This window comes from Saccopteryx leptura, chromosome 5, assembly GCF_036850995.1.
Source record: "Saccopteryx leptura isolate mSacLep1 chromosome 5, mSacLep1_pri_phased_curated, whole genome shotgun sequence".
Lineage (NCBI taxonomy): Eukaryota > Metazoa > Chordata > Mammalia > Chiroptera > Emballonuridae > Saccopteryx > Saccopteryx leptura.
This window is the reverse complement of record NC_089507.1, coordinates 50,382,347-50,401,998: the sequence shown is the minus strand read 5'-3', so window position 1 is coordinate 50,401,998 and position 19,652 is coordinate 50,382,347. Positions and strand designations below refer to the sequence as shown.

At 36.1% G+C, this 19,652-nt stretch overlaps 1 protein-coding gene and 1 non-coding gene across 2 annotated transcripts in view; one reads left to right on the top strand and one right to left on the bottom strand.

Annotated features, from left to right (window-relative positions):
• Positions 1-437: 437 nt before the first annotated feature.
• The window catches only part of LOC136406476 (transmembrane protease serine 11C-like), a 64,244-nt gene continuing 45,029 nt past the window's right edge, over positions 438-19,652 (top strand). Inside the window, exons 1-2 of the mRNA XM_066386532.1 lie at positions 438-493; positions 9,128-9,246. Of these exons, the coding sequence (XP_066242629.1) occupies positions 438-493; positions 9,128-9,246 (175 nt within the window). The remainder of the gene's footprint in view (positions 494-9,127; positions 9,247-19,652) is intronic.
• TRNAG-GCC (transfer RNA glycine (anticodon GCC)) lies at positions 4,069-4,144 on the bottom strand. The gene has a single exon. It is a non-coding gene; the product is annotated as a tRNA-Gly (tRNA).

The following is a 19,652-nucleotide window of genomic DNA, read 5'->3' as shown; positions in this document are numbered from 1 at the left end:
CTTGGACAGCCATTGGCCTTCCACCAAAAAGCACTAACAAAACTGCCAAAAATTTTGGAAGCAGATTCAAAGGAGTGAGAAGAGCTGCTGTTTGCCTCCAGATTCACAAAATGCAAAAACTATGTGGATAACGGCTCACTGTCCTTCTTAAACCAGATGACCCTACTGCTTGCTCATTCACAACAACTGAAAGTCTTAAATTTTGCCTCCACTTGGATCATGTGATTAGTTATTATTTATAGAGCAGTACCTATACAGCTCATGTTTTACTGAAGTAAAATTAATTAGCAAATGCTCAGAAAGCACTTTGAAGATGAAAAGTTGTGTGTCAGCTAAGTATTATCATTATACCATTGTCATAAAACACATAAGAGTCACAGGGTCACATAAGCTAAATAGATGGAGAATGACTGTACCACGCGGCACTCGAGGAGAAGATGGCAAAGGAGCAGCCTCCACGGAGGGAGCTGTCATGGACACCCCTACAGAGCAGGTGGGCTTAAGTGGGAGGGGTGGGTTGCGGGATGGCCTGCCATGGCTCTCTGGGTCCACTTTCTAAAACAACCAAATTAAAGTAGCTTCATTTATACTTTATATTTGTTAAAAACAATGTTACTCTTTCAATTATTTTATGGAAATAAGAGCAATACAAAGCACAAGGGAAAAACAAGAATGACCAAGATTGATGAACTTTAATCATTAGAATCTGTTTTGCTTGTGAATTATTGTGAAAAATCTTTCAATCACAATTTTACTATTCATGAAAAGTGTATACATATATAATGGCTGAAATTGCTGAAGTAAAATTGGGAGATTTTGCTTTTAAAAAGATAATTTCACTTAGAAAATGTAAAGAATACAAGATAGAGACATCTATTTCTAATGCTGTATGTTAATATCAAGACAATATTTGTGTTCATAATATGCTGTTTTACCTATAGGAAGTTTAGGTCTTAATTTTTAATTATTGAAACATCTCAATGTTTCCCTGCTATGCATTTTTAGTGGTATGATTTAACAGTCTAGTAGGAAACAGGAAGAGAGGATTTTACTCCTTCCTATTAGCATGTCATATGTTCAGATAGCATATCAGCCTGAAAGTCAAGGAAGTGTGTTGGCTGGTTACATAGAACACAAAGATGTACAAATAATTTTTATATTATGATTTTTAATATAATAAAAATAACACAAATATAAATGTTCACACACACATTACAGTTGTCAAGGTAAGAAACATCCAAACTGTAAGAATATTTATGAGTTTATTTGAGCCAAACTGATGACATTGACAGGAAGCAAAATCTCAATAGACCAAGAAAATGATCCAGAAAAATGGCAGTTTTACCACTTATTGGATACATCAGAATCAAAGGGGAAGAAAAAATGGGATTATATGAAATCCATTGGTGGTAGATTAGGGAGGAAGCATAAAGTAAAGAGGGGAAATCCCTGGGATTGGATAAAAAGCAAAATATATAAACACACATGTAGGTGTGCGGTTATAGAATTATAAACAACTAACATTTACAGCACATAGAGGTGGTATGCGGGAAACAAGGTAACCTTGAGGGGCTCTAATATTCTCTGATCTGCTGGGAGATTGTGCCCTAAGGAATCTGGAAAAGGAGGATTACTGTAACATTCCAAAGCCATGTTATCAGGTATGTTATCTTCAATGCGAAAACACAATAAACAGGTTCAGTTAAGGTAAAAATTGACCTTTTTTAAGAATACCAGCCTAGGACATGACAACCGGCCATGACCTGCTTTTAGTTAGAAAGTTTTCATTTCAGACCATCCTAGGTGACTACTTTGGGTCTCTAAGTTTGTAAGGTTGCCACGCATGTCTCCCTGAGCTTGTCAGGTTTAGGATGTGGCCCCTCTTTTGTCCACACAGTCTTTTCTGGACTCCAACAAAATGCATGTGTTGATAAACCCTTTGAGCCTGACTGACCCACACTTTTAATAAAAATTTTAGATGAGTTTTCTGATTTTGGTATCTTGCCAACAGCTAGACTCTAAGTAATGAGTATAATATTGAGCAAAATGTAACTTCTCAATAAACACCTTAATCAGTTATTTTATATATTCACTTTAATATTTAGATTAATCAACTATAAGAGAAACCTTTTATCTGAAACCTTTTTCATTAAATTAAGTTACTGTTAATCCTTTTGATTTAATTAACAAAAAAAGCTAGTTAAAATATTTAATCTTGATTTCCAAGTAATGTTCTATGTGTTCTATGTCCTTCATGTTAATTTGCTATGTTCCTTTTGTTCCACAAACAACATATGAGAAATCAGACCCTGGTTTTGTCCTTTGAAGGAATTAGTGATTTTCTAAGTGCAGCTCATCAGCAAAGCCACTGTTTCTAAAATCCCTAAATAATCCTCAATATCTTTATTATCTTATCGTTATTATACCTAAATGGTTTCAGAATACATTTGATGAAAAAACAGTTTGGAAAATTAAGGCAAGTTGCTGAAATCAAAACATTTTTTTATTCTTCACTTTAACTCACTACCAAGACCCAATTTCTAATAATAAGTAGTCTATTTTTCCACCAACATTCCACATAACACTTGGAGAAAAATGAAATTTGTCTAACATTGCTTTATGAGACATTTTAAAGAAAATAATCTAAACGGTGACAAATTTAAATTTTTCCTTTTGAATTAGAAATATAATCTCATACACACACACACACACACACACACACACACACACAAACAAACACACTGGAAATCTTCAAATCAAACCCTTTGCAAGTAGGAAGAATATCTGTATCTTAGAAAACTCAGGTGAGAATGACAGAAACAAACAGTTCACCTACCTTTAAAATTAATTTTTATTTATCATAATAATTTACATTTATAAATGAAGATGGTTAAGTCACTACAGTGATTTTAGATTTTGACTGTAACATAAAGAGATTTACTTTTTTTTCTGGAGATCAGGAACAAATGCTAATCTTAATTCTAACTCAAATCCTAAATATACTAATAACAATCAGAGGAAAAATCACTGTCTAGAATCCTTATCTTCCCTACATCTGAAATGGCATAAAGAGAAAATATGGCTTTACAATTTTCCCTTTTTTGAAATTAGGAGACCAGAATGGTGATTTGCAAAGTTTATTCCACCTCCAAAAAGCTATGCATTTTTCATTCTAGGAACTATACATGGGAGGTAAATTTAAAGTCAACAATACTCCCTATTATTCAAATTCTGGTATAGAAGAATCACTGTTACATCACCATAATGACAAATAAGGAGAAACATTAAATGAAATTTATCTGTGTATCTATAGGCTGAAATATTGTAAAGTTGTCAACATTTAATTTTTCTGATATACAAATGTAGTATTTTTATATGGTTTACTCTATTAGGACATGGTTGAGAAAAATAGAAATATATACTCCAAATATTTGCTACATCAAGTTTCACACTCCATATATCACATTTTTTCTTTGAGGTTTATCCCATGGTAAACTGTACTGAGTAAAATATACAGATATATACCTCTAGTATGGAACAGGTTGCTTTAGGATAACATACTTATCTATAGGAAATTAAGTTACAAGGTTTTACTATATCATTTAGTCAGTTATCTTTCCAAAATTTTAAACATTATTTTAGACTCAGTAAGGGAGTCGATCAGATTGAGAAAAAGTGTGTTCTTCTAAGTTTTTATGTAGTGAGATGTCTTTTAGGTTTTTTATATTTAATTTTATTATAAAGCCAAAAAGTTCATGGGCATCATATTTCTTTTTTTTTTTTTTTTTTTTTATTTTTCTGAAGCTGGAAATGGGGAGAGACAGTCAGACACCCCGCACGCCCACCAAGGGCGATGCTCTGCCCATCAGGGGGCGATGCTCTGCCCCTCCGGGGCGTCGCTCTGTTGCGACCAGAGCCACTTTAGCACCTGGGGCAGAGACCAAGGAGCCATCCCCAGCGCCCGGGCCATCTTTGCTCCAATGGGGTTTCCGTTGCAGGAGGGGAAGAGAGAGACAGAGAGGAAGGAGAGGGGGAGGGGTGGAGAAGCAAATGGGCGCTTCTCCTGTGTGCCCTGGCCGGGAATCAAACCCGGGACTTCTGCACGGCAGGCCGACGCTCTACCACTGAGCCAACCGGCCAGGGCCAATATTTCTATAGAAATATTAATATATTCATTTTATGTTCAGGATGCAAACATAATTTGAACAAAATATATTTAAATTGTCAAACCTTTTTTTAAGTAAAATATAATTTCTAAAAAGATTTAGAGTTGGAAATTTTACCTGCATTAGAATATAGTTAATATTATCTGTTCAGGAAATAGCACCTGTTGAGGGAATAACTGTTAAGTAAGTAAAAAATAAATTCCCTAAAATATATTTAATTCTTTGCAAATAAAAATCAAATTAATACAGGTGATTAGTATTTAGTATAGTCACTTTAATGTATACTGCTCACAAATATTAGGGGATATTTCATAATAAATATGAAGTGATAAAAAAAAGCATTTGGTTTTTTTCATTAAACAAGAACATTAGAAAAGCAAACACAAGTCAAAGAAAGTTTCTTGATTATGCAAATGAGATGCAAAACCAACTTTTATTTTATTGGTGAAAATGCACTGTACAAAAGGCTGAAAGTACTGGAGTATCGGCAAGTCCCCTAATCCCTTAATTTTTGTGAGCAGTGTATGTTGAGTTATATATTTACATATATATAACAACATAGTAATATGTCAAAAAACTGAAATGTACAAATAGTTTTACAGTTGTTCATATAAAAAATAATACAATAATTAATAAACTAATACAATAATAAATAATACAAGAATAAATTATGTTTTACATACAACTGTAAATCTACTTTTGTTCCATCCTATATATACAAATCTATGAGTAATATTGTACATATGGGTATATAGTATACAAAGTATAAAAATAGAAGAATTTATATTATATTAATATAAAATATATAAACCAAATATAAAATAAAAGGTATGTATTATGGGATGAATTTTATTTTTCAAAATTTATATGTTGAAGCCCTAACCCCTCATACCTCAGAATGAATGATGTTAGTAGTTGAAGATAGGGTTCTTAAAAAAAAAGGTAATTAAGTTATGAGGTTATTAGGGTGAACCCTAATCAAATATGACTGGTATATTTATAAGAAGAAGAAATTAGAATACAGATATTCTACAGAGGGAAGACCATGTAAAGACACAGGAAGACAATAGTCATCTGTAAGCCCAAGAGAATGAATGGTTTGAGAAGAAACTAAACCTGCCAACACTGTGATCTCAGACGTTTGGTCTCCAAAATTGTAACAAAATAATTTTCTGTTGTTGCAGTCACCAGTCTGTGGTACTTTTTGGCAGTTCTTACAAACTAGTATAATATTTATTATAGTATATAACACAAAATTAATTTTGCAGTTCTCACCTTTAACATTAGCAATCTTTCTCATCATTGTAAACCCCTTGCATACCTATCAATACTTGGTCGGCAAACTGCGGCTTGTGAAACACATGCGGCTCTTTGGCCCCTTGAGTGTGGCTCTTCCACAAAATACCATGTGCAGGCGCTACCTCGATTTGGAATGTACCTATAGTTTAAGTTCAAAAAATTTGGCTCTCAAAAGAAATTTCAATCATTGTACTGTTATTTGGCTCTGTTGACTAATGAGTTTGCTAGCCACCCTAGTCCAATACCTTGCACATAGAAAATAATAAATATGAATACAATAAATTATTTAACTTCTAAAACACATATTCTCAGCCCCGGCTAGGTAGCTCAGTTGAGCATCAGCCTCATAAGCCAAGATTGTGTGTTTGATACAAGAGTTAGGGCACATACAAGAGTTAACCAATGAATGCATAAATAAGTAGAATAACAAATTGATGTTTCTTTCTCTCTCTCCCCCTTCTTCTCTCTCTCTAAAAATCAATTTTAAAAAAGCCTTTAAAAGACATACCTCTGTTTATGCTAAAGAAAAACATAATTTAATAACATAGAAACATACATTGGAATAAAGTTGCCCCCAAGTCAAAATAATATGGTAATTTATTCTAAAATTTTTTATTATTGTTATTCACTTACTCTATTGCTTTCATTTAATGCCTATAAAATATCTGATAAGTCTGTGAATAATAATGAGTAAGCCTCCACAGCTTCTGAAGGCTGTTTTGAATAAGGCAATACAAAGGCTAACCAGAGCCTCAAAATATTAAGTTACTCTAAATGTAAGTAGTTTAAATATACCATTAAAAGACAGATATTAACAGAATGAATTAAAGATATATAACCTTAACATATGTTGTTAATAAGAAATTCTCTTAAATATAGTGAATAAGGTAGGTTAATAGTAAAAGGGTGGAAAAAGAACAGCCATATAGCATTATTCAAAGGAAAGCAAGACTTGTTTATATCAGCATCAGATAAAGTAGAGTCTGAAAGTTACCTGACAGAGAGAGACAGTATATAATGATAAAAGAGTCAATTTATCAAGAAAACATAGCAACCCTAAAAGTGTATATAACAAACAACAGATCAGCAAAATATGTGAAGCAAAAATCAAAAGAACTAAAAGAAAAGATTTCAAAATTCAAAATTATAATTGTAGACTTCAATGACTTTATCTCAAAAATATTAAACAACCAACCACACAGAAAAAACAATAGAAAAACTCAACAACACCATCAACCACAGAATCTAATCAAAATTTATTAAAAAAAAAAAACTCAGCCAACAACAGTAGAACATGTCCTTTCTAAGGATCCATGGAACATATGCCAAGATAAACCAAATGCAGCGCCATAAAACGAACCTCAACAATTTTAAAAGAATTCAGATCATATATAGTGCATTTTTTTACCCACAGTGGAATCAAAATAGGAGTATAATTTTAACAAAATAACAGGGATAACGCAAAAAGACTTGGAAACTAAATACATTTCTAAACAATTTATAGGTCAAAAAGGAATACTTAGTGGAAATATTAAAAATATATTGAACTACATAAAAATGAAAATAAAATATCAAATTTATGAGACACAGCTAAAACAGTGCTGAGATGAAAAATACAGTATTAAAAACATGCATTAGAAAAGAGCAAAAGTAGGAAATAAATAATCTAAGCTCACACTACAACAACCTAGAAAAAGATGAGCAAAATAAACTCAAAGCAAGCAGAAGAAAGGAAATAATGAAAAGTAGAAATTAATAAAATGAAAACAGAAAAACAATAGAAAAAGCCATAAAACAAATAATGATAATTAGAAAGAAAATCAATAAAATTGGAAAATCTCTAGGAAGGCTAACAAAAGAAATAATTTTAAAATTAACTATAGCAGAAATTGAACAGAGGATCTCTGTTTATACCTGTAGACATCAAAAGGATAAAAAGGGAATACTATCAACTCTATATGCATATATATGACAACTTAGACAATATGGACCAATTCCTTGAAAAAACACAAAGTACCACATCTCATTCAACATGAGATAGACCTTTTTAATAGACTCATAACTACTTAAGAAAATTTAAATTGTAATTTTTAAGCTATACAAAAAGAAATATGCACTGTGGTTTATTCCAGTGATGCAAGAATGGTTCACTATTCAAATAATTTTAATATAATCCAACATACTAACTAACGGGCTATAGGAGAAATTTCACATATCACTAGATATCAAAAAGCACTTAATAAGATTCAACACTGTTTCATGACAAAATCTTATGAAAATAACACTAGAGGGAAACCTCCCTAACTTAAAAATAAACATCTACAAAAATTTCCCAATAACATCATAATTAATGCTGAAAGACTGAATGCTTTTCCCTTAAGATCAGGCACAAGACAAATATGCCCACTCTTATCACTCTATCAACACTATACTCAAAATGTATCCAAACTTTAATCTCTTTTCATTTCCTCCACTTCTACCACCCTGTTCAGGTCAACATCGTCTTGTGCTTGCATTATTGTCATCACTTCCTATATTGTTGTTCTGCCTTCACTTTTATTCTCTAAAATTTACTGTCCACATACGTAGTAGTCCTTAAAATCTCATTAAGAAATTAAGGCAGGGCCTGGCCAGTTGGCTCAGTGGTAGAGCGTCAGCCAGCATGTGGAAGTCCCAGGTTGATTCCCGGCCAGAGCACACAGGAGAAGCACCCATCTGCTTCTCCACCCTTCCCTCTCTCCTAGTGGGCACGCCGGGTGGATCCTGGTCAGGTGCATGCAGGAGTCTGTCTGTCTGCCTCCACCCAACCCCCCACCCCTCTTCTCACTTTGGAAAAATACAAAAAAAATAAAGAAAGAAAAAAAGAAATTAGGGCAGAGCATCATAATCTTCTGTCCAAAGACTGCCAATACTCCCATTTGACTAAGAGAGAAAGTCAATGTAATTAAAATGATGCACAAGTTCTAAGTGATCTGGGCCTTGGTAGCTCTCAGAGTCTCTTACCACTTTTCCCTCATTCACTGCTACAGCCACACTGCTTTCCTAACCATACAAGGAATGCCTCGCCCAAAGAGTCTTTGACAAGTTGTTTTCTCTGCACAAAACATTCCAGAAATCTCTGTGGCTAACATCCTCTCTTGTTTTGAGTCTGCTTAGAGTTCACCTTTTCAGTAGGTGTAACCTATTCTATTTAATGCTGCATCCTAACACCAACACCATCTCACACACACTCCCACATTTCAGATCTTCACTTAGTTCTACTTTTTTTTCTACAGAACTTAATATTGTTTTATCAGTTATGAATTTTATTAATTATGCTCTCTGTTGCTGACTATCTTCCTTCACTAAACCATAAGCTCCATAAGGAAAGAGGTCTTTTCTCACAACTGTGCTTACCATATAGTAAAATATATAAAAATATTTGTTGAATAAATGAATTGATTTTAGTATTACCATTATGATTCATGTGTGCTGAAAAATAAGCAGGTCAAATATTATTTTCACTAATTCTACATGTTGTTTTCCAAGTTCAGCAGTCTGCAGAATCCATAATTAATGATAAATAACATACTTTTACATTTAACATCAAATCAGTATTTATTTCTGAGAGAGCTCTATATCCTACTCATATTAACACTTGTTTTCCTGTCCTTTTTGCTCAGAATAATGGAGTCAAACACAAAAATGAAACTCACAAGGTGTGGAAAGATTACTGTGGGTATCATAGTAATGGTGATTGCTGCAGTTATCATTGGACTCATTGGTCATTTCATCACTCATGGTAAGTACTCATAACGTCCGACTTTCCAGTTACACAGATTTAATTTCCCATTATTGGAAAGTTAGGAGATTTTAGAATAGGGGAAGAAAAGAAATCAGACAAGATTATTTAGCAGAGATAAATTCTTATAGTTAATAATATTTATTGCAGTCTTTGTTCTATAGCAACCATTGACTTAGGGCATTCTCACTCCAGAGATTTGTTATGCTCTTTTTGTGTGTGTGTGTGTGTGTGACAGAAACAGAGAGAAAGTCAGAGAGAGGGACAGATAGGGACAGATAGAAAGGAAGTGAGAGAGATGAGAAGCATCAACTCTTTGTTGTGGCACCTTCGTTGTTCATTGATTGCTCTCCCTTATGTGCCTTCATGGGGGGGGGGGCTACAGCAGAGTGAGTGACCCCTTGCTCAAGCCAGTGACCATGGGGTCATATCTGTGATCCCAGACTCAAGCCAGCAACCCCACCCTCAAGCTGGTGAGCTCGAGGTTTTGAACCTGGGTCCTTCACATCCCAGTCCGATGCTCTATCCAGTGCACCACTGTCTGGTCAGGCTGGTATACTCTTTTTTTTAATTTCTGGTAAAGACTTAGATGTGAAGAGTACATTAATAAATAGTCATAGTCTTATACTGTTGAACTTATATAACTTTCTGAAGAGATAATGAATGAGTTAACAAATATAAAAGTTTACAATCTAGAATACCAAGTTAAAATTTCTTACTATAAAAACCTTTAAGTAAAATCTATACAATGTTTTCTTCTCATGAAATTTTCTCTAAATTGTATTTTTTACTAATGAGAATTAAAAAAGGAACAGTGTGGCCTGACCAGGTGGTGGCGCAGTGGATAGAGCATCGGACTGGGATGCCGAGGACCCAGGTTCGAGACCCTGAGGTCACCAGCTTGAGCGCAGGCTCATCTGGCTTGAGCAAAAAAAGCTCACCAGCTTGGACCCAAGGTCACTGGCTTGAGCAAGGGGTTACTCGGTCTGCTGAGGCCCATGGTCAAGGCACATATGAGAAAGCAATCAATGAACAACTAAGATGTTGCAATGAAAAACTGATGATTGATGCTTCTCAACTCTCTCTGTTCTTGTCTATCTGTCCCTATCTATCCCTCTCTCTGACACTCTCTCTCGCTGTCCCTGTAAAAAAAAAAAAAAGAAAAGAAAGAAAGAAATAAAGAACAAATTTTTCCATATTTTTCATAAAATAGAAATAAATATATGAGATCCTCAAGTTTGATTTTTCTTAAAAATAGCTCTTTGGGCCAAGTTCTCTGTGTCCTGTGCTCATCACTTTCTTTCACTCACTCTTTCCTGACCTTTTCAAGGATGATGACATTTCTATTAAAAAACTATTTCTACATTCTAATTTGTAGAATTTGTTTAATAATAAAGATAAACAAGTACTGTAAACTCAGTAATGGTTTTAAACAAACTTGTATTTAATTAATTATATCAACCTATACTTGAAAATCAGTAATACATATATATACACAAGAATCATTGTTTATTAAGTCTAGAAGAACACTGCCTAGTGTGTATATAAATATTGCCCCTAGAATCATCTTGTGCCCCCTATCCTATATATATAATTCATGACTCACAGATTAGAAAGTACTGCGTTAGAGCATTGTATTTTCTTGGGGGGGGGGGGATTAGAAAAAGGGCTGTCTAGTTAAATAAATATATATTTCAGGTTCTAAGGGAAAAAAGATTTACAATGAGCAAAATAGAATAGTACATAGTGGAGTAAAGAGGCCATCTCCCCAAGAACTAAGTATTTACTACTGTCTCTGCTTCATTTTCAATGCATACCCTTCCATAAACACAGGCTGACTGCTTGTGCAAACACAATCATTAGGTACATTGTAATGCCAGCTGCTACCCTGACAGACCACAAGTCATAGTCATAGCATATGCCCATAAACCTTTTATTTTTTTAATTTTTATTGATTTTAATTTATTGTGTTTACATAGATTCAAGTGTCCCACCGAACATATCTCTCCCCACCCCCATGTTCCCCTCAAAACCCACTTATACCCTCCCCCCAACACCTTCTCCCCTTTCCTCGAGGATTTGCTGTCCTGCTCTCTATAATGCTGTGTTATGTATATATAATTTCACTAATCTCTTTCCTTTCTCTGATCTTATCCTCTGATCTGCTTTCCCTCTGACCACTTTCCCTCTGGTCCCTTTGATCCCACCTCTGCCTCTCACTCAAGACATAGACACAGAACCTGCTGTCTTTCATCAAGGGTATAAAAGTGTCAGGAACCAGAGATGGGCTTTGAATCAGAGACCAATATGACTCTAAGAAGACCCTCACAGATTCAGAAGTACAGAAGACTGAAATCTGACTCACACCTAGACTATCTAAAGAGCAAGAGAGTTGGAGCTTGTTTAGCAAAGTAAAAAGAAGGTGATACCCTTGGACAGTTTGAACAACCAGAGTCTTTGAGACAAGTAATGTATAAATGTTTCCTATGAATTAGACATAGACCATGCAGGAAACAAGCCCTATTATCTTAGATCCCTTCTAAGAGACAACCTGGAATGATAATCAGATTCAGGTTGAAGAATGGGAAATATGTTCAGCTGTCTAAATGCTAAGAAAGGAGTAAACTCAGACAGGAATAGTTACATCTACCCATAAAAGGGAACTGTAGTAGAGACATCCCAGCAATGAGTGGTTCATTAAAACCTAGAAGGGCCTTAGTTTTAAACATGTGCTAAGTTCTTAGAACACTAAAGCTAGATGCCAAATCCTCAACCATTCAAGTAAGGACCTAGAGGGGTCCAAATACAATTAATGAAGTGGGACAGAAGAAATAGCAGGACTAGTAGGAAAGGGGAGGGAGATCTCTCTTTATATCAAGATCAAGTTTTGATTAGTATACAAACCTGGGTATTTTAATTTCTGAATCAAGACTGAATTTTGTGATTAATAGTGACTATAGAACTTTTTATTATTAAAGAATTTTAAAAATTGGTTTATGGTTATATCCTATAAAATATGCTTGTTTGAAATGCCAGTTTATATATATTTGTGCATTTGTATATAATCAGTACTTCTGTTTTTATTCTATAGCAATTTCACACAGATAGTTTTAGTGGGCCTAGAAGAAACTACTCATACCAGAATGAATATCAGTTCTAATATGTTAAAGATCTCACTCTGGGATTTAGCCATACTAATACCTATTTACTATAAATTATAAACTTTAATGGGTTTTGACACTTCTAAAAGAAAACAATAAATATTCATATTTCTGCATCAGAACAATGAATAAGTTTTATTAATAATATGTTTTCTCAAGTCATAGTAAACCTATAGAAACAATAATAGACTTATTTCAGACTGTGTAAAGTACCTTGATAGACCTTCCTAAGTCCTAGATATTTTTTCTTTTTAAAAGTCATTAAATGGTGTTTCACCTGAAGGCTGCCTTGCTGATGCCATATATACTAAAAAATAAGTCAGAAAGTTCTTTTTAAGAACTTATATATGAATTCCAAGATGGCGACAGAGTAGGCAGACATTCCAACTGCCACCTCCCAGGGCCAAATTAGAGTTATGTAGTGTCAGTGACTGAGACCAGGCAGGTCCACATTGAATTAGGCCAGACGGTAAAGAAAGTGCAGAGCCAGGAAGTATTAGGATCATTCCATTTAATAAAATCTTACAGGTGAACAAGCACACAGGCTGAAGAAAACCTCTTCTCAGGCAAACAGCAAGAGTGGCCCCTCACAATGGCGGGCAGACAATCCAGCATCTGCACTGCCCTGGAGCACAAGCACCCATAGCTTTATATAGGCCATACACACATGGGGCTGCCAAGTGCTCAGGCACTAATCAGGCAAAGGGCTTATAGCTGATAACCCTGCGAGCAAGCCTAACACAGCTGCACCACAAGTTACAACTAAATCTAAGAATAAACTTCTTGAAAAGCCAACTTCTCACTAAATGAAGAGGAGTCCATAATCAAGGATCACAGATGAAGCCACAGTAAGACTGGTAGGAAGAGCGGAGACACAGGAAGGACTGCCCCACTCTCAGAAGCTAGAGCAGCTGAGGGTCCGGAGGGACTCTCATTGTGGGGAGGGTCGCCCTGAGAAAGGACAGTCCTCAGCCCCAGACTAGAGCACCAAAGCTTAGAAGAGGTGCCCAAGTAGCATTTGGTGGTGAAAAGGGCCAAGGTTTTTGTCTGAGAGAAATAGATGAAGCTCTCAGAGATGCAGGCTCTCTCATAAAGGGCCCACACAGAAAATCTCACTCACAGCCACTTACCAGGGGTTTTCGCAGGGAAGAGCTGAGAGGACTAGAGTTGCATGAGGAGAATGTAAAATTGGAGGCCCAGGGAGAGATACTCTGGCTGATGACCACCGGAACCCCTGTGCTGAGTCATTCTCCAGTACTACAGTCACCATATTTCTTGGGTGGAGCAGTTCCTTCTGAGAGGCATTAGCCTGGGGAAAAGCAACTACCCCACCTTTAGGAATTCCTCTTACCCCATCCTATGGAAACCAGGTCATTCTGAGAAGTCAGGAAGCAGGCAGTGCGTCAGGGACTGTTTTCTGACATTGAGGCGGAGCTCCCACCCCCTGCATGTTTCCATGACTATGACTGGTGCTTCTGCCTCACAGGAGATTCAGTAGACACTGTCCAGACTATGCAAAGACCAAATCTCTGAGTCACAGAGACCACACCCACTGTATTCCTAGTGGCCACACCTTACTGAGGTCTATGAAAAAAATCAGGACAGACTGACACCTGGGGCCTTAGGGTGGGAGCCAAACTCACCACCCTTCCTAATCCTAGAATTACCCAAAGCTCTAGACCAGGGGTCCCCAAACTTTTTACACAGGGGGCCAGTTCACTGTCCCTCAGACTATTGGAAGGCCAGTCTATAAAAAAACTATGAACAAATCCCTATGCATACTGCACATATCTTATTTTGAAGTAAAAAAACAAAATGGGAACAAATACAATATTTAAAATAAAGAACAAGTAAATTTAAATCAACAAACTGACCAGTATTTCAGTGGGAACTATGCTCCTCTCACTGACCACCAATGAAAGAGGTGCCTCTTCCGGGAGTGCAGCAGGGGCTGGATAAATGGCCTCAGGGGGCTGCATGCAGCCTGCAGGCCGTAGTTTGGGGACCCCTTTTCTAGACTCTACCAGAGGTTTTTTTAGTGACCAAGCCCAACAAACATTTAGCAGACAGATGCTGCAGAAGATGGATCTCAGGCAGTGGTGGAATTCAAATAATTTAATAACCAGTTCTCTGCCCTAATGACCATTTTAAGTATAAAAAAACAATATACTGAAAGGTAGTTAATTATTTCATACATTTAATACTTAAATAAAAATAAAAGAGGTGCACAAAACTAGATTATAAGAAAGAGTTTTAAAATATTAATGAAAAATACTTAAAAATACCTGACAAAAAAGAATTATAACTTTATTTAAGATACTTTCGTATTGCTTCTTGATTGGCGTCCTCACTTGAAATTTTTTTCACCCATGGACGGAATGAACATTACTACAGGCTCTTAGAATATGCTGTTATGCAGATGAACATTACAAAAGAGTAAGGAATGTAAATTTGTGATTTCCACATTGGGTGGATGCCCAAAGCTCACCTTAGAGGGAGCCCTGATTACAAGTGCCATTTTAACAACTGGTTCGCTGAACTAAATAAAAAATTAGGTATCGGTTCTGCTGAACCAGTGCAAACCAGCTGAATCCCACCACTGATTTCAGGGAACCTTGGGCCTTTTGCTGACCTGTCTCCAGGTCCAGTGTTAGTAAAAGCCAGCCTAGGTGTGTGGCTTGGTGTTTTCATGTGCACCTGGGCCCAGCAGAGGCAGCCACAAACTCTGGATTGCTGAGGGCCAGTCACGGGCAATATCCCTTTAAGGAGGCCCAGGGCTGGCACATCCAGTGGCGAGCTGCAAAAAGCATCAGAGCAGGACCCAATGACACTTATTGGTGGCATTTTCTAAGGCAACGCTCATCAGACACTGGGCCCAGTTAAGACGAGCTTCACGTTCTATGGTCAGCACCTGAACAGTGGCTCATGCGCACATTGAACAGTGTAGAGCTTCACAGTTGGTCATCCTGGGCCCCAGATATCGTGCCCTGCTGGGCTTGGTTCCACAGGGGGAAGGAAGAGAGGTTTGAAGCATGGGCATTTAAGGTGAAGGTTTCCTGGAGCCTATGTTGGTCCCTGTCGAGGGGCTTAGCCACTTTCTGGGGCAGGGAAAACAGTCAGCCCCAGGAGAGGTCTATCTTGGTCTTTTTTCCTGAGACCAGGGAATCCCCAGCTGAAAGAATTGCTGCAGAGGAGACTGTCGGCCCCACCCAATCTGAACCACTGCTCACCTCACTGGGGAGAAAAAGAATTGGAGTATCCAGCAGTGTCTGAGGGATTAGGCTCTGAAGTAGTAGCCACTTTCCTCGTACTGAGCTTCTGACCAAGAAACCCCTGAAGTAGGGGGTACCACTAACATTGTCATCCCAACCTCAGCTGCCCTAACTCATGAGGCTTTCAACCTGTAGAGGGGTTGGTGGGGTGAGGCCAGTGTGAACCCACACAACTATCTTTCTACAGAAGACTCTTTGGGAAGACCAGGCAGCTGCAAGAGGAGGTAGCCAGTTAAAAAGTGGAGGCAAATCTTACAGAGCTTGGGCCCTTTATAGAGCTGCTGTAATCTCTAAGCAAGAGGAAGCTAATCCTTATACACAGGTTGGCCCCTCCCATACTACCCAGGCACAGAAAACGCAGACACAAACAGTGAACAGAGCAATATATCCAGACAGGCAGCCCATGGCAGATTACAAAGAATGACTGATGCCAAATCATAACTCTGCCCAAGAGGACCCAGAACCACACAAACAGTAGTGGGTGGCAGACTGCACCAATGCTAGACTCAGCTAGCTACACAAATAACACACCCAAAGAAGGAGTCCAGCAGACACCAGACATTGAAGAGAATAAATATGCCAAACAGGACAGTCACTGCACAGTATCTAATACTTCATGATCAAGATTGACCCTTAAATCTAGCCAGCCTGAAGGAATAACCCCACCCAACAAAGGGTCAAATGCATTCAAGACTCTTGTATAACAAGAGATTAAGTATAACTCTCAAAAAGAATTCCCAGAACAAGAAACTAAGGTGGCCTGGAGGTTTGTACCACTGAGCCTATCTTCCTCATAATGATGCCACAACAAATTTGAAAGTCAGAGCAGAGCTACCTAGTACTCAGACAAAATGAGCAGAAAAAGAAATATGAACAAAATGAATAAACAAGGGAAATCCCCAGAAAAAAAACTAAATAAAATGGAAGTAACCAAATTTTCACATGCAGAGTTTAAGATAATGGCTTTAGGATGCTTAAGGATCTTAAAGTAAGAATGAATGATCACAATGAGAACTTAAACAAAGAAATAGTAACCATTAAAAAGGACATTGAAATTATAAAAAAGAACCAGTCAGAAATGACAAATACAATGTCTGAAATGAAGACTGCACTAGAGGGAATCAACAGCAGGCTGGATAAGTGGGGATTAAATCAACAATTTAGAGGACAAGATAAACATTAGCATGGAAGCAGAGCAGAAAAAAAAACACAAAAAACCCAGGCTCAAAAAGACAGGAAACTCTAAGAGACCTCTGTGACAACATGAAGAGAAACAACATTCAAATCACAGGGGTTCCTAAAGGAGAAGAGAACAAACAAGGGATAAAGAACTTGTTTGAAAAAATCATAGCCAAAAACTTCCCTAAACTGATGAAGAAAAAAGTCATACAAGTTCAAGCACAGAGAGTCCCATTAAAGATTAACTCAAGGAGGTTTACACCAAGACATATCATAATTAAATAAAAAATGTACTTGAAATAAATGAAAATGAACATACAACAACCCAAAATCTATGGGAAAATCTATGGTAAAAGCAGTCCTGAAACCGAAGTTCATAGCATTACATGCATGCCTCTTTTTTTTAATTGAATTTATTGGGATGACATTGGTTCACAAAACCATACAGATTTCAAGCACACCACTCAACAAATCACCATCTGCCACAGTGATCCTAGAAATTCTGTTGGCTGATGTATATACTCTTCTACTGAGTCATACCTTAAAAAGCAAAAAAAAAAAAACAAAAAAAAACTCAAATAAACAATCTAACCCTGCACCTAAAAGAACTAGAAAAAGAACAACAAATAAAAATAAAACCCAGCGGAAGTAGGAAGAAGAAAATAGTAAATATCAGTGTGAAAATAAATGACATTGAGGCTAAAAAAAATAATACAAAAGATCAATAAAACCAAAGCTGGTTCTTTGAGAGGTAAACAAGATTTATGAACCTTCAACCAGACTCACCAAGAAAAAAAAAGAGGACCTAAATAAAATTAGAAATGAAAGAGAAGTAACAACTGACATCACAGAAATACAGTACAAAGGGTTATAAGAAAATACTATGAAAATCTATATGCCAAAAAATAGGACAACACAGGTGAAATGGATAAATTCCTAGAAACATACAATCTTCCAAAATTCAATTGGGAAGAATCAGAAAACTTAAGCAGACTGATTACAACAAATGAAATTGAAACAGTTATCAAAAACTTCCAGCAAACAAAAGTCCTGGGCTGGATGGCTTCATAGACAAATTTTACCAAACATTAAAGGAAGAACTAACACCTATTCTTCTCAAGCTATTCCAAAAAATTCAAGAGAAAAGACTTCCAAGCTCCTTTTATGAGACAAGCATAATCCTCATTCCAAGATCAGGTAAAGACCCTACAAAGAAAGAAAAAAATAGGCCAATATCCCTGATGGACATAGATGCTAAAATTCTCAGCAAAATATTAGCACACTGGATCCAGCAATACCTTGAAAAGATCATACATCATGATCTAGTGGGACTTATTCCAGGGAGGAAAGGCTGGTGCAATATTTACAAATCAATAAATGTGATCCATCACATAAACAAAATAAAGGATAAAAATTACATGGTCATATCAATAGATGCAGAAAATATGATAAAAATCCAGCACCATTTATGATCAAAGCTCTTCGCAAAGTGGGGATACAGAGAACATACCTTAGCATAATAAAGGCCATCTATGACAGCCAACATCATACTCAATGGGCAAAAATTAAAAGCAACCCCCTTAGGATCAGGAACAAGACAGGGATGTTCCCTTTCACCACTCTTATTCAACATAGTTCTGGAAGTCCTAGCCACAATGATCACAAAAGAAGAAATAAATGGCATCCAAATTGGAAAAGAAGTAAAACTGTCATTATTTACTTTTGACATGATACTGTACATAGAAAACCCTAAAATTTCAGTCAAAAAACTACTACATCTGATAAATGAATTTACAAATGTGGCAGGATAAAATTAATATTTAGAAGTCAGTGGCATTTTTATACACCAACAACAAACTGTTAGAAAGAGAAATTAAGGAAACAATCCCCTTCACTATTGCAACAAAATAATAAAATACCTAGGAATAAATTTAACCAAGGAGGTAAAAGACTTGTGCTCAAAAAAATTATAAGACATTAAAAAAAGAAATTGAGGAAGGTACAAACAAGTGGAAGCATATATCATACTTATGGATAGGAAGATTAACATTAAAATATCCATACTACCCAAAGAAATCTATAGATTCCATGCAATTCCTATTAAAATACCAATGGCATACTTCACAGATCTAAAAAAAATATTCCAAAAATTTATATGGAACCAAAAAAGAACCTGAATAGCCTCAGCAATTTTGAAAATTAAGAACAAAGTGGGAGATATCACACTTCCTGATATCAAGTTATATATACTACAAGGACATTGTAATCAAAATAGCCTGGTACTGGCATAAGATCAGGCATACAGATCAATGGAACAGAACAAAGAACCCAGAAAGAAATTCATGTCTTTTATAGTCAATTAATATTTGACAAAGGAGGCAAGAGTATACAATGGAGTAAAGACAGTTTCTTTAATAAATGGTGTTGAGAAAATTAGACAGGTGTATGTATACAACAAAATGAAACTAGATTACCAACTTAAACAGTTTACAAAAACTAATTCAAAATGAATAAAACACTTAAATGTAAGTCATGAAGACATAAAAATCTTAGAAGAAAGCATAGGCAGTAAGTAGACTCTCTGATATCTCTCGTAGCAGTATTTTTGCTGATATATCTCCACGGACAAGTGAAGTAAAGGACAATATAAACAAATGGGACTATATCACACTAAAAATCTTTTGCATAACAAAAGACACCATTAACAAAATAAAAAGGCAACCCACTCAGTGGGAGATCATATTTGCTGATACATCTAATAAGGGGTTAATAACCAAAATTTATAATAAGGAAC